Source organism: Cannabis sativa, chromosome 8 (genome assembly GCF_029168945.1).
Source record: "Cannabis sativa cultivar Pink pepper isolate KNU-18-1 chromosome 8, ASM2916894v1, whole genome shotgun sequence".
Classification (NCBI taxonomy): Eukaryota; Viridiplantae; Streptophyta; class Magnoliopsida; order Rosales; family Cannabaceae; genus Cannabis; species Cannabis sativa.
In genome coordinates, this window is record NC_083608.1 from 20,055,406 (window position 1) to 20,073,897 (window position 18,492).

The 18,492-nt window shown below is 34.0% G+C and overlaps 1 protein-coding gene across 1 annotated transcript; it reads left to right on the top strand.

The window, feature by feature from the left end:
- Positions 1-11,189: 11,189 nt before the first annotated feature.
- On the top strand, positions 11,190-15,725 carry LOC115701120 (probable glutamate carboxypeptidase AMP1). Its single transcript, XM_030628815.2, has 10 exons — positions 11,190-12,510; positions 12,918-13,160; positions 13,247-13,399; positions 13,483-13,551; positions 13,873-13,960; positions 14,242-14,325; positions 14,418-14,506; positions 14,707-14,823; positions 14,936-15,073; positions 15,281-15,725. The coding sequence occupies exons 1-10, from the start codon at positions 11,545-11,547 to the stop codon at positions 15,458-15,460; spliced, it is 2,127 nt and encodes a 708-aa protein (XP_030484675.2). The 5' UTR covers positions 11,190-11,544; the 3' UTR covers positions 15,461-15,725.
- The last annotated feature ends 2,767 nt before the right edge of the window (positions 15,726-18,492 follow it).

An 18,492-nucleotide genomic window follows, 5' to 3' on the forward strand; every position in this document is an offset into this window, starting at 1 on the left:
TTAAGTCATTGGTTGAGGAATATTTTTAAGTTGGGTATTTAGATTTTTCTAAACAACTTAAATAAGATATTTTTCAAAATTATTCCATTTTGAAATTTAATTAAAGTTTTTTACTTTAATTTGTAATATTTCATTATTGAGATATGGAATATAAATGATTAAACAAAATACATGTTTAAATAATGAGCTTTAATCAAGAGAAATTCGATCTCCATTGTTGGTTTTACATAGCTATTGTTTTAGTGAGTAATCCTCCCTAATGGAGGAACGTTCATTAGCAAGTTAGCGCCGTTTAATCTCGAAAGATAAGTATTCTTATAGGTTTATTTATATGGTTCATGACCACCCTAATGGTGGCGACTATGTAAGACTTACAAGAATACGAAACAATGGTAGAAGCTCATAAGATAGACTTGCCTTGACTCTCGCCTAAACGGGACAACGCTGAATTCCAATCTTGATCGAATAAAAGGTTGCTAGAATGTTTGACATTTTAGATGAATTGACAACTCTATTCAATGGATGATGCTTTGACTCTCGCCTAAACGGGACACTGTATCAGTTCGTTGGAAACCTTGGAAAATAAACTATGTTAGATTTAGTATTTTTATAACATAAGTGATTATTTGTTTTCTGAACCTGTGTATGAATTTATAGAACCAAAACCTTACTTCTGTTTATTGATATGTTGTAGTGCCAATATGAATAACCCTCATCCCGATCCACTCCTAGTTAGTATCTTTGCAAAAGAACTCAATAGTGTGAAAATGCATCCTGGTAGTTGCATTAACTCGCACCTATTGTTGATGAATCTGAAATTCCAAAAGGCAAATCTACTAGGAATTGATTTATCAAAGGAACAATGGGTAAAACTCATACTTTATAGTCTTCCTCAGGAGTATAACAGTTTTGTTCTATATTATTTATTGAACAATCCTAACTCCTCCGACATGGACAAACTCAAGTCTGAGTTGAGGGTCCATGAGCGGGATCTGATTGCAATGAGACCTCCTAGCATTGCAAGCTTTAATCAGATGAAGAAGATTAAGCATGAGGGCTCTAACAAAGCTGCTTCTTCAAATACAATTATCAGACATCATGTTCTATGTGCGAATTGTAATGGAAAGGGACATAAAGAAGAACAATGTCCTGTGCTTCTAGACAATTCAAACGAAGGTGATGCTTTTGTATTTGAATCATGTGTTTTAGAGAACGACAAATCCTCCCGGATTGTTGATTCGGATCTACTAACCATGTATGTTCTTCATTGCGGTACTTGAAACTTGGGAGAATCTTCACCCGGATGAGTTAAAGCTTAAAGTTGGAAATGGCGAGTTGGTATCGCTTAAAGCAAGAGGAATGTACCGAATCAAGTTTAATTCTAAGAAGTTTTTACTTTTAGAGAATGTTCTATATATTCCTAATTTTAGTAGAAACTTGATTAGTGTTTCATGTTTACAGACACTTTTTTATATATTGAATTTTTCGAGTTCAAATTGTTCAATTTCTCGTAATGGATTTCATATATGTGTTGCAAACATGGAACGAGGGCTTTATGTTTTAAGACCTGATACTCAAATCTCACTAAATACTGAACTTTTCAATGTAGCTAAACCTAGAAGCCTTAAGAGAAAAGAGATTGATAATGATGATCAAACTTATCTATGGCATTTACGTTTAGGTCATATAGGTTTTGATAGACTCAATAGGCTAACCAAAGACGGTCCATTGAAAAATGTCGTCTTAGGAGAACCGCTGCCTCTGCGAGTCTTGCCTAGAAGGAAAAATGACCAAACGTTCTTTCTCTGCAAAGGGAGAGCGTGCCAAAGAACCCCTAGGGTTAGTACATTCAGATGTTTGCGGACCGCTGAATGTAAAAGCCAGAGGAGGTTATGAGTATTTCGTCACTTTCATTGACGATTTCTCTAGATATAGTTTTCTTTACCTAATGCAAAAGAAATCTGAAACGTTTGAAAAGTTTCAAGAATTTCATGCGTTGGCTCAAAACCAATTAGGTAAAACATTAAAGATCTTGCGAACTGATAGGGGTGGAGAATATATGGATATGCAGTTCAAAGATCATTTAATTGAACTTGGAATTGAATCCCAATATACTGCCCCAAGCACTCCACGCGAATGGAGTTGTAGAAAGAAGAAATCGCACTCTCTTAGAAATGGTTAGGTCTATGCTTTGAGTTATTCAACTCGTCTACGTCCTTCTGGGGATATGCTATTCAAATGGCAAACGACATTTTAAATGTTGTTCCATCTAAAGCAGTCCCTAAGACACCCGTCGAACTATGGAATGGTCGCACACCTAGTTTGCGCCATTATAGGATTTGGGGGTGCCCTGCTCACGTCTTAAGAAAGAAAGAAGGCAAACTGGAATCGCGAACTGAGGTTTGCATGTTTGTCGGAAATTCTAAAGAGACTAGGGGTGGACTATTCTATAGTCACAAGGATAACAAAGTGTTTGTTTCTACAAATGCTACTTTCCTTAAAGATAACTATATGAAAGACAACAAACCGAAAAGTGAAATTGTATTAGAGGAAATGCTCACAGATACTGTTCCTTCAAATGTACCATCTTCTTCTACTCAAGAAGAGGAACATCCCACTCCCTCAGTTGTAGCAGAATCGAGAAAACTACTACTAAAGCTCCTGTTCAGAAGGTCACCGCTCCTCGTCGTAGTGGGAGGGTTTCTACAAAACCATCTCGTTATGGCTTGGATGGTGAAATCAATATGGTCGTTGGTGACGGTATTGATGACCACCCATTGACCTATAAACAGGCAATGGCAAGTCCACAACGGAAGCGATGGTCAGCCGGTATGGATTCAGAAATGGATTCCATGAAAAAGAACAAAGTCTGGGAATATGTAGAACCACCTGAAGATTTTCGTCCAATTGGATGTAAATGGGTCTACAAGAAGAAAAGAGGTGCTGGAGGCGAAGTCGAAACTTTCAAAGCTAGACTGGTCGCCAAGGGTTATACCTAAAGAGAAGGTGTGGACTATGAGGAAACTTTTAGTCCTGTTGCCATGCTCAAATCCATCCGAATTCTTCTCTCCATAGCTGCCGCTTTAGATTATGAAATTTGGCAAATGGATGTCAAGACAACCTTTCTTAATGGGCTTCTTGAAGAAACCATCTATATGGAGCAACCAGAAGGTTATGTTCTTCCTGGGCAGGAGAATAAAGTTTGCAAATTAAATAGGTCCATATATGGGCTTAAGCAAGCTTCTCGCTCATGGAACAAAAGGTTTGATGAGATCATCAAGACCTACGGCTTTCATCAAAATGAAGATGAACCTTGTGTTTACCAACTCAAGGAAAACCAAGTGGTAGTATTCCTGGTCCTTTATGTTGATGACATTTTGATCATTGGAAACAATATCAAGAAAATGACTCACATAAAGGAATGGCTTGACACTCAATTCGACATGAAAGACTTGGGTGAGGCAGCCTATGTTCTTGGTATTCAGATTGTCAGAAACCGGAAGAACAGATCCCTTGCTCTCTCTCAAACTTGACTTACATTGACAAAGTTCTAGAGAGATTTTCCATGACCAATACCAAAGGGGCAAACATGCCCTCTAGACATGGTATCCGTCTATCTAAGGAACAGTGTCCTACTGATCCTCAAGAGATAGAAGACATGGCAAAAATTCCTTATGCTTCTGCAGTTGGAAGTCTAATGTATGATATGCTATGCACTAGACCTGACATCTGCTATGCAGTTGGAATCGTGAGCAGGTATCAGTCAAATCCAGGAAGGGTACATTGGAATGCTGTTAAGTATATTTTGAAATACTTAAAGAGTACAAGAGATTATGTATTAGTCTACAAGGGTGGTGCTTTAAATCCCTTAGGCTATACAAACTCAGATTTCCAGGGATGTCTTGAAGACAGGAAATCTACATCTGGGATGGTGTTTACTCTTGGGGGTGGAGCAGTGGTTTGGAGAAGTGCTAAACAAACTGCGATTTCGGATTCTACCATGGAGGCAGAATACATAGAGCTGCGAAGCAACTAAAGAGGTTGTTTGGCTTAGGAAGTTCTTCACCAGTCTTGGTGTAGTTCCTGGAATGGAAAGGCCTCTAGTCCTGCTTTGTGATAACACTGGAGCTATAGCCAACAGTAAGGAACCTCGGAGCCACAAGAGAAGTAAGCATATAGAAAGAAAGTATCATATTATCAGAGAATATGTGGCAAGAGGGGATGTACTGGTGGAGAAAGTGGATACGCAGGATAACTTGGCTGATCCATTCACCAAAGTCTTGGCAGTAACTTCATTCGAAAAGCATCGTCAGAATTTAGGATTAATTGAAATGTACTGATTTGTTTTATATTAGTGCAAGTGGGAGTTTGTTGGGTTTTATGCCCTAAATAAAACTCTGTTTCAATGTAATCCAGATTATTCAATATCAATAAAGTAACAGAAGTAATTTTTCATTCACTTGTGTATGTTTTGGTTCACTTAATCAATTGCTTGCCTATTTGATTTATAAATTCATCCAAACCCCTTTCACATACTTGAACATGTTTATTGTGTTGTCAACACAGTGGAAAATAAACATGACTATGTGAATAAAGTATTCCTAGATTTATTAGAACACTGGGTTTCACTGATATGACAATCTACAACAGAGTTTACTTACATTTGGAGAAATGTTATGTTCTTTCCAGAACATAGGTTAAAGTAAAGCTCGGGTTGGATGCATGGAGTATGCATTGGAATGGACCGATATTGAACTTTGAATTAGATTTTGAAACTTACCGTAAACATCTATTCAATTCAATATCATAAGTTGATCCTAGATCACATGATCGAAATCCTGATATGGTTAGGCTTAATTTCAAGAGTATTATTCGTGTTGTTTGATTTGTTAGTTAAGCCTAATCTTTAGTCTGGGCAATACATACATTTTGGGAGCACGGTAGTGCGATTGAGTGGGAGCGCTAACATAAATATGGAATCTATAGCTTCTATCTGGCGAATAGTAAACAAAGGGTGATTTCCTTCGAGCTTAACCAAACGAGATAAATGATTGAGTACTCATTTCACTTAGTTGAAATATCATTTATACAGGGTTAAGTGTTTTAAGGATAAAATACATTGTAGGGTGTTACGGTAATTTAAGTCCCTTTACAGTGTAAATCATCCATATAGAGGATCATTGATCACATTAGGATTATAACAATGGATAACTAATAATGTGTCTATATGGTGGAACATATAGAGCATTCTATATACTGAGAGTGCAATTCTGAGTTCTATGTGTGGATTCAACGAAGAATTAATAAGTCAGTGAATTTAAGTGGTAAATTCTAGATCTGCTTATTGGTAGCTCGGATATATAGACCCATGGTCCCCTCACTAGTTGAGATGATATTACTTGTAAGACTCATTTAATTGATTTTAATTAATCAATTAAAAATTCTCAAGATGGACTTGTCTATTTGAGAATTTATCACTTATTAAGGGCAAAACAGTAAATAGAGATTTTGAAGGGCATATTTATTAATTAGGAAACTTTAATTAGTTTCATTATTAATAAAATAAATGATAATATATTATTTGATAATTAATTTTAATTATTAAATAATTAGATTTGTCATTAATGTGGTTGAACAATGGAATTGGCAGTTTTTCACAAAACAGGAAACTATCAGTGTAGGAAAAGGAAAGTTGGAAAAGTGGCAAGCCTTGTTTCCACAATGCCTAGGCCGGCCACTTAGCTTCCTTTTCTCTTTGATTTTTTCAATTCCAAATGTCAATCATAGCCCTTGGTGGTCTTCTATAAATAGAAGGCAAAGGCTTCAGAGTTGCACATAACTGTACAACCTTTTCACAGCATTATTCTGAAAGAATTTTCTCTCAGAAAATTCTCTCTGAGCCGCCACCCTCTCTCTCTCTCTTCCTTCACTGTTTCGAAATGTATAAGTGCTAGAGTAGTGCCCACACACATCAAGTAATACCTCAATCATAGTGAGGAAGGCTGTGTAGAATTCAGAAACAACAAAGAAAGACTATCGGGCTCAGATCTTGATTATACTCTGCTACAGAAAGGAATCAAGGGTTAGAGATCTGAGTGGGAGGAGACATATATTCCGCTGCAATCACTGTAAGATTTCTGATACTCTTATGTGTTTAATTTCATATCGTTTTAGAAGTTCATATTTAGGTTGTTAAATCAACATACTTGTGAGTAGATCTAAGTTCCTGGTAAAATAACTTCCAACAATTTTTACATGCAAACCCTATCAGGTTCATATTTACTCAAAAATCTGACTCTAGCCCATAATTAAGGCCCTAACTCTCACTACAAGAAATAATGCGCCGACAAAAGTACACTATATGCGTCAATAAACTTTTATAAACATTTGTGTTTTATAAAGTGGAAATTACGTGCAGTATGGTTTTTTAGAATGTTTTATGATAAATATGGCATAGTTTAGTTTGGACACTTTTTATGGCTTTTTTTTAACTTTGGCCATGTTTTATGGGTTTTTAAAGCCCATACGTGTATAATGTATGTTTAAAAAGCCCATATGTTGTTGTTTGTAGTTTCTGGAGGTAATTTTTGTAATTTTATATATTTTTGTATTAGTTTTTTTTTTTTATTGTTTACAGTATTTTTTTTGTTTTTCATGTAATGATGATGATTTGATGGTTGTTTCTCCCTCCACTCTTCCTTTTTCACTTTTCATTTTCTAATCAACTACCTATATACTTCTCTCTCTCCCTCTCTATTTCACTTCATTGTTTTTCTTTTTTTCTCCTTTCTTCCTCCATTCTTCGTTTTATCCTCTTTTTTTTTTTTTTTTCCTGCTCTCAGTTTTTGATCAATAATGGTGGTAATGTGCTTTGAGTAAGAGTGGCATTTCTCGTGTGTTGTTCAAGGTATTTATCCTTTTTTTCTCTTTTTCTATTGGCTGATTTTAGGGTTTCTTTTTTCATCTACATTTTTTAGTTTTTGGAAGTTATCATTGTTGTTATACAATTTTTCCAAGTTCTTTATTGTATGTCGTTTAAGTGATAAGCATTTCAATGTGTTGAGTTTGTTGTTGTTTTTTTTTTAGAAAAAAAATGATTCATCAGAAGTGTTTTGTGTGTTTTTGTTTTGTTCATAATGTATTTTATATGTAGTTTTTGTTTTAGGTTTGGTTGTATGTTTTAGTATTTTGGTTTTTGGTTTTTGGGTTTTGGTCTTAATTTTTTAATTTTTGGTAAGCATCAGGTTGTTGTTGTTGTATTTTTTTTTTTTTTTTTTAACTTTTTTGTTTTGGTTATGATTTGTGTTGGTTTTAGGTAGAAACTTTTAGTAAATGGTAGAAACTAGTTTTTAAGTTGTGTTTTCATTGTTGCTTTAGGTAGTTTTGGTTTTTAGGGCTTTTTTGTGTTATTTGTTTGTTTATTTTTAGGCATTTTTTATTATGTGTTTTTTTTTTTTTTTTCATTCAAGTTTTATTTGTAGACTATATTCTTAGTATCTTTGTTTTGCCCATATTTATGGTTTTTATTTTTTAGCTTGTGTTGGAAATTGGTTTTAATGTTTATTATTTTGCTGGTGACGGAAAAGTCGTCGGAATTGTTGTCGGCACAGGAAAATTCGTCGAAACTGGCATTGTTGCCGGAAAAATACCAAGAAACCGGTTTCTTGAAGACCGGTTTCTTCTTCAAGAAACCGATTTCTAAGAAACCGGTTTCTTATGTAAATTTTTTATTTTACCTAATTATTGAGAACTTTCATTTGATAAGTTAATATTTAAAGGGTGTTAGAAATATTGTTTGTTAACTGGTGTTGGTTTCTGTATCTTATAGTTGGTTTTGTTGTTTTGGGTTCGAAGTTTAAATTTTTGTTTTAATTATTTAGGTAATTGATTTTCGTCAATTAATTTTTAATTTATTTGTTTTTGTAACCGGTTTCGTTATATTAGATTTTTGCTCAATTATTTTATTGTAATTGTTTCTTGTGTTCCAATCGCTTTTTGATTGTTTTAGCTATTTCATGTATTTGTTTTATTTTTTTTAGTTAGTTATAATAGTAATAAACTGGTTTCTGTGGTTAATTATTAGTTATGTTGTTTTATGTAATTGAATTCTAAATTTCAGCTTTTGATTTAGTTTTTCAAGTAATTGGTTTTTATTTGGTTGATTTTTGTTACCGGTTTCTTTATGTTAAATTTAGAAATTTTATGTAAGAAAAAGAGCTTTATATTGTTTCATGTAATTGGTTATCATGTGTTAGTTCTTAATTTGTTTATTTTATGAAACTGATTTCTTTATTTTAGATTTTTAATTAGTTGTTTAATGTAACTAGTTTTTACAATTTATTTTTATGCAACTGATTTTTAATTAGATTTTAAAAAATTTTGTTATAATTTTGTATGAGTTCTACAAGTTTTGTTATGGTTTCACAGATTTTGTTATTATTTTTTTTTTATATTTTTTCATATAGTCGAAACATGTTTAATAGGTTTGAACTTGTTTCACTGGGTTTACAAGTTCAGAACTGGTTTCACAGGTTCGATACTGGTTTCACATGTTCAAAATTAGTTTCATAGGTTTTAAGGATTATGTCATGGGGCTGCTCCATTTTATGATGTTATCGTATATTTTTTATTTTAAGTTTCTTTTTTTTATTATTATTATTTTGTTTATAGGTTCAAAACTGATTTAGATTATATTTGCGATTAGTATTTTGTTATGCATTGTGTGTTGTTTTAATTATATTTGTGATTAATATATATTTTTTTTTTTGTATTTTTGTGTTTGTGCGTGTGCTTCTTTTTTTATTAGGTTGATTTATGAAACTAGTTTCAGTCAACTTTAGTGTTCATCATTTTAATTTTGTTATGATTTTTACAGGGTCGAGAAACTGGTTTCACAGGGTTCACATGTTTGAAACTGGTTTCACAGATTTGAGGGTTCTGTTAATGGGGTTGCTCCATATTATGATATTAGTGTATATTTTTTATTTTAAGTTTCTTCGTATTATTTTATTGTTAGGTACGAAACAGATTTTTATGTATTTTTAATTGGTCATTTAATATAGTTAGTCTTTATGATTTAATTTTATATAGATTTGTTTTAAAAAAATTGTGGTATGTCTTATTATTTTATTAATTTTCATAATTAGTTTTTTTTAAGTAACGAGTTTTCATAATTGGTTTTTTATTATTTTTCATTACTGAGTTTTAAGTTTCAGTTTTTTTTTTTTTTTTTGATTAATCGAAAAACTGGTTTTGCTTTACTAACTAGTTTCCCTATGTTAGAATTTTAACTAAGTGATAAACGAAACTGGTTTTTGACTTCATATTATAATCCATTTTTTTTATGTGATTGTGGAATGTTTGTTATTAAGTTTGTTGACTTGTTTATTCGTGAAAAAATTGATGAGATTCCATCTAAGATGGTCGATATGGTAGCAAGATGATCTTGTTGTGAGTTTGTTTATTCATGTTACCAAGAAACAAGTTGGTGGTTACATAACAGATGATGAAACGTTGAAAAGAAAGGAAAAGACAAAGGATAAGACAAAGGCAAATGAGAAAAGATGAATGATTAAATGTTTATAATTAGTTTCTTTTTGTTGGACATATGTTTCTATATTGTTGAAAAACTAATTTCTTTTAGTTGTATTTTGAATTTAGTAGATACATACAATGTTATATAGTTTAAATGGATATATTTTGTAAAGACAGGATGTTGAATGAATCAACTTTTTATTACATTTATGTTACATAATTTTGGTTTCTAGTTAAGTTTTTATTTATTTGTTTATTTTTTCAATAACTTTTTAAGAATATTTACTTCGTATTGATCTAATTTTTACATCGTATTACTTTATTTTATTAAAATATTGAAAGTATACTTAATTGAGTTTAATTATTTTTTTTAGGTTAATTGTATTGAAAGCAGTTTTTTGATAATATTTAAATGACCATTGTATGATTTGATATTTGTAGGTAAGTTAGTTTTTGAATTTACTTTATACTTGTGTTATTACATAACCAGTTACTTATTAGGTAAAATTAATTATATTTCATGCAATTTTATTACATGCTTTGAATTTATTAATATCTAAAATATATGAAATGCTCTAGATTTTTTAAAAGCAAAGTATATACTATTATTGTTTCTTGTATGTTAAATTAATATACATTATATAATTTGTATTATATTTATATTTATTTATTGCATCAACAATTTTTTTTTTCAATCAATTATATAAATTTTTCAGATAATGTTATTTACTATTATATTTTATTATATACAGATTTATATTAAGCAATCAAACACAGAGAAAAAAAAAAAGATTGTGGTATTGCATGAGAGAACTGTTTCAAAAAATAATTTTGTTTTTTAATGTTTTGTATGGCTTTTTTCATTTATAAAACCATATTTTTGATTTGTTTTGTTAAGAAATGCCATATATTGTAACATTAAGTTTTCATGCTATATTTATCTAAACTTTCTTATTTTTTCCAATAGTTTTGTAAATACCCCTTTTATAAAAGTATGGCAACTAGAAAAGCCGAAAGCCCATAACTCCCACCAAAAACCCAAAGAGACATACTCCACAAAAACTACCAAAAAATCAACCTCACACAAAATAAGGGTGGTAAAACACCATTATTACAGCAAAAAACACATAACAAAACAGCAAAAACCATTCAGAAGCACACCCAAACATCAGAAGAAATAGAAAAAACTACAATCTCCCAAAGAATGTAAACCGTACGGACCAAGACACCACAAACAATAAATCTCAACCCGGTTTGATAGATTTAATTACAATAAACACAATATTTATTAAATTACTAGAACTACTTAATTACACTCCTAATAATTTCCAGTAAAATAAAGCCTTGGGAAGGCGTCATATGTTGTTGTGAATAGAGAAGAAGGGAGGAGAGTACAAGTGTACTACTACTGTGACCCCACTTCACTTTTCTCGGACTAAAAGTTAGAGACTAGACTAGACTCACTCCACATTATTAATTTCTACTATACAAAATACAGTGCTCCTTTCATATTCCCCCACTCCCACTCCTTCAACTCACATTTTTTTTTATTAATATGCCCATGCTCTTTTATTTTTATATAATAATAATATAATTCGTACCAAACTCAAAAGCTATTTTTTTTCTTCTTCTTTAAATCACATCCATTGGATAGGACCATAGAAAAATAAAATAAAATAAATTGGATCATACACTTAATTATAGATTGTGCTGCTTCGATGTTTGTACATACATACCATTACATCAGATTGTACCTTTCTTTCTCAACTCTGGCTAAGATCAAATGTAATTTATTTATTTATTATTAATCTAAAAAAACAAAATTAGAAATTAACAATAATTTAAATCTTTGCTCTCATCTCTGTCTTCCACTCTCTTGTCTTTTCTTATTTTCTCTGTTCTTTTCTTCTTTTTTGTTTATTAAGAAACCCTATTCGGCTATATTTGTTTATGTTAGATTATATATACAAAAAAATTCTTTTGTAGTAGTAGTGTTTGTTTCCCGAGAAAATGGCGCAGCTTTGGTCCAATCACAACACCATATTTACTGGAAAGCCATCACCATTAGTCACCTTCATTTCCATCATTCTCCTTTGCATTCTGGGGTTTTACACACTGCATTACGTTCACTCTCCATCATCACCACTCTCGAGTTCCCAAAATGCCCTCCGCTTTCACCACACTTTCCTCTCAACCGCCTCAAACGACACCGTCGCTGCTTACCTACGCCACCTTACCATGCACCCTCACGTTGCCGGAACACAACCCTCCATTGAAACAGCCAACTACGTCCTCAACCACTTCAAGGGGTTAGGCTTCGACTCCCATTCCGTCCCTTACGAAGCCCTTCTCTCTTATCCAACTCACTCCTCGCTCTCCTTGCATTTTAGCAACGGTACCCGCGCCGACCTCCCTCTTTCCGAGCGGAGTGGGACGCGAAAGATCGGACTCGACGGCGTTGTTCGGCCGTACCACGCTTACTCGCCGTCCGGTTCGGTGTCGCGAGCTAAGGCGGTGTTTGTGAATTTTGGCAGGGATGAGGACTATCGTGCGCTGGGACGGACAGGGGTGAATGTTAGCGGGTGCGTAGTTTTGGCGAGGAGAGGGAATCTCCCGAGATTCGCGGTGATTGAGAAAGCGGCGGCGCACGGTGCGGCGGCCGTTCTATTGTACACAGAAGGTGGCGGTGGGGACCGGTTTAGGAAAGGGTTCGAGAGAGGCACGGTGATGAGTGGCGTTGGGGACCCACTGAGCCCCGGGTGGGCCGGAGTCAATGGCGGCGAGAGTTTGAGAGTAGACGACGTCGATATTTCTAGAAGGTTCCCGAAGATTCCATCTATGCCTCTGTCTTCTGAGGCCGCGGAAACCATATTGGGTTCGCTGGGAGGAGCTCCGGTTCCGGCTCAATGGAAGTCGGTGCCATCGAAGGTCAGACGTGTTGGACCTGGTCCGACAATGGTGGACTTCAATTACCAGGTTGGAGTTTTTCACTCTCTTCTCAGCTGAGAATTTTAGTCAACGTTTTGTGGAAAAAGAAAAGAACAAGTCTTATTGAGGATCTTTGACTTTTTTTTTGTGTTTTTCTCCATAGTATACATTTTTGTCCTTTGGATTTATTTGTTCTTTGTATAAAAAAATAAAAAGGTCCAAGTCAAATCTCTTAACGGAAGACGGCATTTGTCGTTTCATTCTCCATGTGATATTGCTAATTGTAGCTATTGTTCTATAAAAAAAATCACTTTTTAGTTTTTAATGGCTTGAGTAATTTTTTATTTTTTGCTGTGTTGTTAGTTGAATTTGGAAAATACAGTTATAATCAGTTATAAGAATGTTTAATTCAGTTTAGAGACTTAATTTAATTGTCTTTGTCTTTTAATTGGTAGGGAGAGAAAAAGGTGGCAACAATTCATGATGTGTTTGCTGTGATAAAAGGATTAGAAGAGCCTGACCGGTATGTGTTGCTTGGTAACCATAGAGATGCATGGACATATGGAGCTGTTGATCCGAACAGCGGGACTGCAGCCTTGCTCGACATTGCTCGTCGATTCGCTCGCATGAGGGATTTGGGATGGACCCCACGAAGAACGATTGTCCTCTGCAGTTGGGATGCAGAAGAGTTTGGGATGGTAGGTAAATTCTCCACCTTCATCATCAGCGGTAAAGTTGTCTGGAAAACTGATGATCTGATTCAAATTTATGTAATCTTGTGTAGATTGGATCTACTGAGTGGGTTGAACAAAATCTTGGAAATCTGGGGTCCAATGCTGTTGCATACCTTAATGTAGATTGTGCTGTTCAAGGACCTGGGTTCCATGCTGGGGCTACTCCTCAACTAGATAATCTCCTCCTTGAAGTCTTGAAGAAGGTAAATAGAGAATCAAAAGTCATAATAATGAAACTCTTTAGTTGGTTCTTTTTTGTAATTAATTGCTATCAATTTGATTTCAGGTCAAGGATCCTGATTTCGATGGTTCCACCTTATATCAAAACTGGGCAGACAGAGATAATCAGAATGTTGTAAGTTCGACATGGTCTTTAATTTTCATTATAACATACAAAAGTGTTTTCGTTTTCTGCTAACATACAATGGCATCGCCGACTTGACATGGGTATAATGATTTGATAATACATATTACTGATTATAATCTATAATATAATTCTGTCGTTTAAAACTTGTCCTAAGTAATTACTTAATCTTTGAAGTAGTTGACTATGGCATCTCTGACTTGAAATGAGGAAATACTTTTCTTGGTTTATAAGTAAACTTATTCTCTTTTTGCATGTGCATATTGTAAGTGCTATGCTTCTGAGTGTTTAAGATACCACTCTGTAATGCAGATTACCAGACTTGGAAGAGTAGATTCGGACTTTGCTGCATTTGTTCACCATGCTGGAATTCCATCTATAGACTTATACTACGGAAGAGGTAAATATATCAGACTTAAAATTTTGGTAGGCAAACAAACATTGCTACGTCAAATCGAGTACAGGGATAGTTACAAGTGCGTGGTAATGTGTATTCAAGTGTATAAGGCTTTTAGGGTGTTGCATTTGGGGTTTCAGTATAATTGCAGGTGTTTTGAAAAGAAAAGGCTTCTTCTTTTGGTTTTTCGCACTTACCAAAATAAATCATACTTAGAAACACTTCCATGAAAAATTTTATTCTGGGTACAATTTTTTCAATGCTTGTTAATCTTCTTTCTTCAGATTTTCCTGTATATCACACAGCCTTTGATTCTTATGAGTGGATGACAAATTATGGAGACCCTTTGTTCCAGCGCCATGTAGCTGGTAAGCTTTTACTTGCCATAAGTATATCGTGGTTTCAAGTTAGTACTTGACTTGCCTTTTTATCGTACTTCCTCTATTGTAAACTGTCTCAGTTGCTGGAGTTTGGGGTCTTCTAGCCCTTCGCCTTGCTGATGATTCAATTCTACCATTCAACTATCGATCTTATGCAGAGCAGCTGAAGGTATACACAGGCCTACAATTTTCTCTTCTCACGTGCTGCTAGTTTTGGAGAGCAATTTTAGATCAGATCAACTGTCATGTATATTGGTTTTTTACTGTGTAGCTTTGATTTTCGCCATCTTTATCTGAGTTTAAATGCTGAATTTTAAACTTCATTTCCATATAATAAAAAGATAAATGAACTATGTCAATTTTTTGCAGGGGCACACAGAGGTTTTAAGCAAATTTTTAGACAGTAATATTGGATATTTGTCTCCTCTAACTACATCAATCCAAGAATTTGCTGCCGAAGCCAAAGAAATTGACATTAAAGTGCAGGTCAATCTTCACAAGAAGGATTATCATTATGTTCTTTATCATTGTTATTAATACCTTGGAAATTCTCTTTCATATAGGTTATGTTATTGTATTAGTTTTTGTGCAACTGCAGATCCTGAGAGAGCAAGAGAGTAGTACTAGTGAACTAGTCACCCTGCAGAAGCGGGCATTAAATGATCGGCTGATGCTCGCTGAAAGAGCCTTCCTCAACACAGATGGCCTTGATGGGAAGAAATGGTTCAAGCATCTTGTAAGGCTTATCCTTTTTGCTCTATTGGTAATCATAATCCAAACATTAATAAGTAGTGTTTAAGAATGCAGACAGTAAAGTTGAGACTTTTAAACAAGTTACAACATAAGTCTATAATAAGTTTTCTTCTCATTGTTCAATATTCCTCTTGATTATTCTGTGATGCACTCTTTGACCTCATTGTTTGACTGTTTTTGCTTTTGGTAGATATATGGTCCTAGTGACCCAGAAACCGAATTAGACTTCTTTCCGGGTATAGCAGATGCAAATTTTAGATCGACTGGAATGAATTTGAGGCAAAGGCAGTCACTGATTCAGCATGAGATATGGAGGGTGGCTAGAGCCATTCAAAGGGCTACCAGTGCCCTCAGAGGAGAGCTTTCTTGATGCATTGTACACTAACAAAATTTTAGACCTGTTCTTGTGAGTTAGATATTGGGAGAGCGAGAGCTTACATTACCTGATTTTGTACATATGAGTGGTATATCTCTCCTTTTTGTGTGTAGTTTTCCATACTTTTTTGTGTGTAAATAATTGTTATCATGTCTGAGATCAGTTTTGTTTTAACTTTAACATTATTTTTATGGACAAAGTATACATGAAAAAAACACTTGAAATGAAATCAATGAAGTGCAGTCGTGCCATGACAAAATAAGGTTACAGTAAAATGCATTTGCCATTGATCAAGCACTTTTAAGTTGGTCGAACAATTTCTTTTTCTTCGAATCAATTACCCTTATTTTTAATTTTAAATAGTTTCACATTTCCATTTTTCTTTTGTTGTTTCTAATTATCCCTACCAAACAAGATAATAAATATTCAATTATACATTTTTTTTTTCTTTCTTTCTATTTTTTAAAATATTGTACCAAATGTAGGTAGGTTTAAGATCCAAACCAAGTTTATTGGTAAATGAAATTAATGCCAAATTATCAGACATGACAAATTCAAATGCATAAAACTAGTCTACAATACACAAAGTAGCTAAAATGACGCTTTTTCTTTTTCAAATGCATAAAACTAGTCTACAATACATATGAAATTGATTTTTAAAAAGAAATAAAGACTGCTATTAAATATGAAACAACATATATAACCTTAGATGAAGTCATTTTTACTCTAAAATCAATGGATCTTGAATTGAAGAATGACAAACTTGGTAGTTTTAATAGAGAACTAAATTTGAGCAGAGGAAGACCTCACAAGAAGCCATCGAGTAATAAAGGAAGAAGTGAATTAAGTTGAGGAATACCCAATCATTAGTTTAAGAATGAGGTTTTGCTCTCAAGGGAATTTGGGTCGGGTCGTTCTCTTCGCCTTGATTGCATGCAGAGCCGATGATTTTTCCATCGTTACGGCATATCGATCTCCTCTCTCTTTAAAAAAAAAGTTGAAGAATATCTCTTTTTTGTATCTATTAATTAAAAATACCTCATATTATATTTTATTAAAATGTACCCACTTTTGTGAGTGTGTGTTGCCCAATATACCCTTACTCTCCACTTAAGTCCAGCACATAATTTACATTAACTTAAGGGATATAATTAGGACATCAGCTATAAAAGTGGGTATATCTTTAAAAATATGGACATGAAGGTAAAAATTAAAAAATGTAAAATAAAGTGGGTATACAATATAATTTCCTCGGAAGAAGTCATAGTAGAGGCCCTAATAAAGGTAGAAAACAAGGCAGAGACAGATCACAATCAAGAGGGCCAAAGGATCCAAATGGTTGCTACCATTGAGGAAAGCCAACACACTCCAGAAGGGACTACTACTATTGAAAGAGAAATAACAAAAACAAACTAAATGAACAAGACAATGATGCAAACGAGAGAACTAATTCTCAAAACAGAAAGAAAAATAGAATGAAGCCAATCTAAATGATGGCTATGAAAGTGGAAAAGTTTATGCTCCTAATTTTAAGAATGAATGATTCTTGATTTAGTTTGTACTTTTCACATGACTAATGGTAAATCTTTACTTATGAATTTCAGGGAATCTAAATGTGAAAAGGTAATTCTTGGCAACAATCAACATGTCATATTGAAGGTTCAAGAATTGTAAATTTAAGAACTTTTGATGGTGTGGTAAGGTGTTTAACAAGGGTAAGACTTGTATCGAACTTAGCTAGGAATGTAATATCTATGTGTACTAGATGACCTTCGTATCGTGAGTAAGATTGAAAAGGTACAATGAAACTAAGCAAGGGTTCTATGACAATAATGAAAGGCTACAAAGAAGGAAGTCTTTACTACTTAAAAGGGGAACCGTGTTTAAATTGCCACAATACAATATCAAACTCACCTAAAGATTTTAACGATACCCTATAACACAAAAGGCTAGCACACATCAGTGAAAGAGGTTTGCAATTAATGAGTGAACGTCACCTATTGTGCAAAGATAAAACGTTTACCCAGAAACTGACCCTGATGACGCAAATATCAATATTTGACACGTGTCAAGAAATAAAACATCCTGGAGTTGAGTAGTCCCGAGTCATGGCAGTCGACTTGAAAGGATCCCTAGCCCTGCACCCCAATTTACTCCAGAAACTCTAGAATGGGTGTTTGGATCCCGCTAGTTGTTTCCAATTCGCTACCTTTCAGTATTCTATACTATGAAAACATGAAGAATCCAAATCCAAGGCTGAAAGCTAAAAATACATGAAACAACAACCCAGAAATCAACCTAGGTGCCCAGTGCCCAAGTTGACAACTCTACTATGGTTTTAGTTTCCAAACCCATCTTAGTGAAAATAGGTCAAACTTTGTACGAGAAAGTGAATTAGACCTATCTCGAACATATATGAAGAAACAAAATTAGAATCGGAGCACTTTCAATTTTGAGCACCCGGAACACCAGGTGCCCAAGGCACTTAGCGCCCAAGTTGGCATATTGTCAACCTAGGGCATTAACAAAAAAAATGCTAAAGAACTATCCCAAGCATTTTCTTCGTTGACATAAATTGTGAACCTTGAAGATTACCAGCTAGACAACGATAGAGTTAAAAGAACACCTAAACTTAATCCTAAATACAACTTCAATATCCGGAATGAGGATACTGCATATGCTCTTCTATGCATGTTGGATAGACAAAAGATTGAGCCAGAGACCTATGAGAAAGTCATCAAAGGCAAGGATCCTAAGAAATTGAACAATGATATGAATGAGGAGATGCACTTTTTAATAAAAAACAAGATCTGGATACTATTCTCTTGATCTTGAGAGAAGAGTATTGTTTCATGTAAGTGATTGTTTAGACATAACGAAGGAAGATCCAAGGGTGAACTAGTAAGGTACAAAGCCAGATTAGTGGCTAAGGGGTTCACACAAAAAGAAGGTGTGGAGTACACTGAGATTTTTCTCCTGTAGTAAAGTACAAAACTATAAGGCTGATGCTAGCCCTAGCTAATCAA

What these genes read in the sequence shown, in the direction of transcription:
- LOC115701120 (XM_030628815.2), top strand. Translation starts at nt 11,545, where the DNA reads ATGGCGCAGCTTTGGTCCAATCACAACACCATATTTACTGGAAAGCCA. An exon ending in GTTCCAGCGCCATGTAGCTG is followed by an intron (nt 14,326 to 14,417) that starts GTAAGCTTTTAC and finishes AAACTGTCTCAG; the next exon opens with TTGCTGGAGTTTGGGGTCTT. An exon ending in AGAAATGGTTCAAGCATCTT is followed by an intron (nt 15,074 to 15,280) that starts GTAAGGCTTATC and finishes TGCTTTTGGTAG; the next exon opens with ATATATGGTCCTAGTGACCC.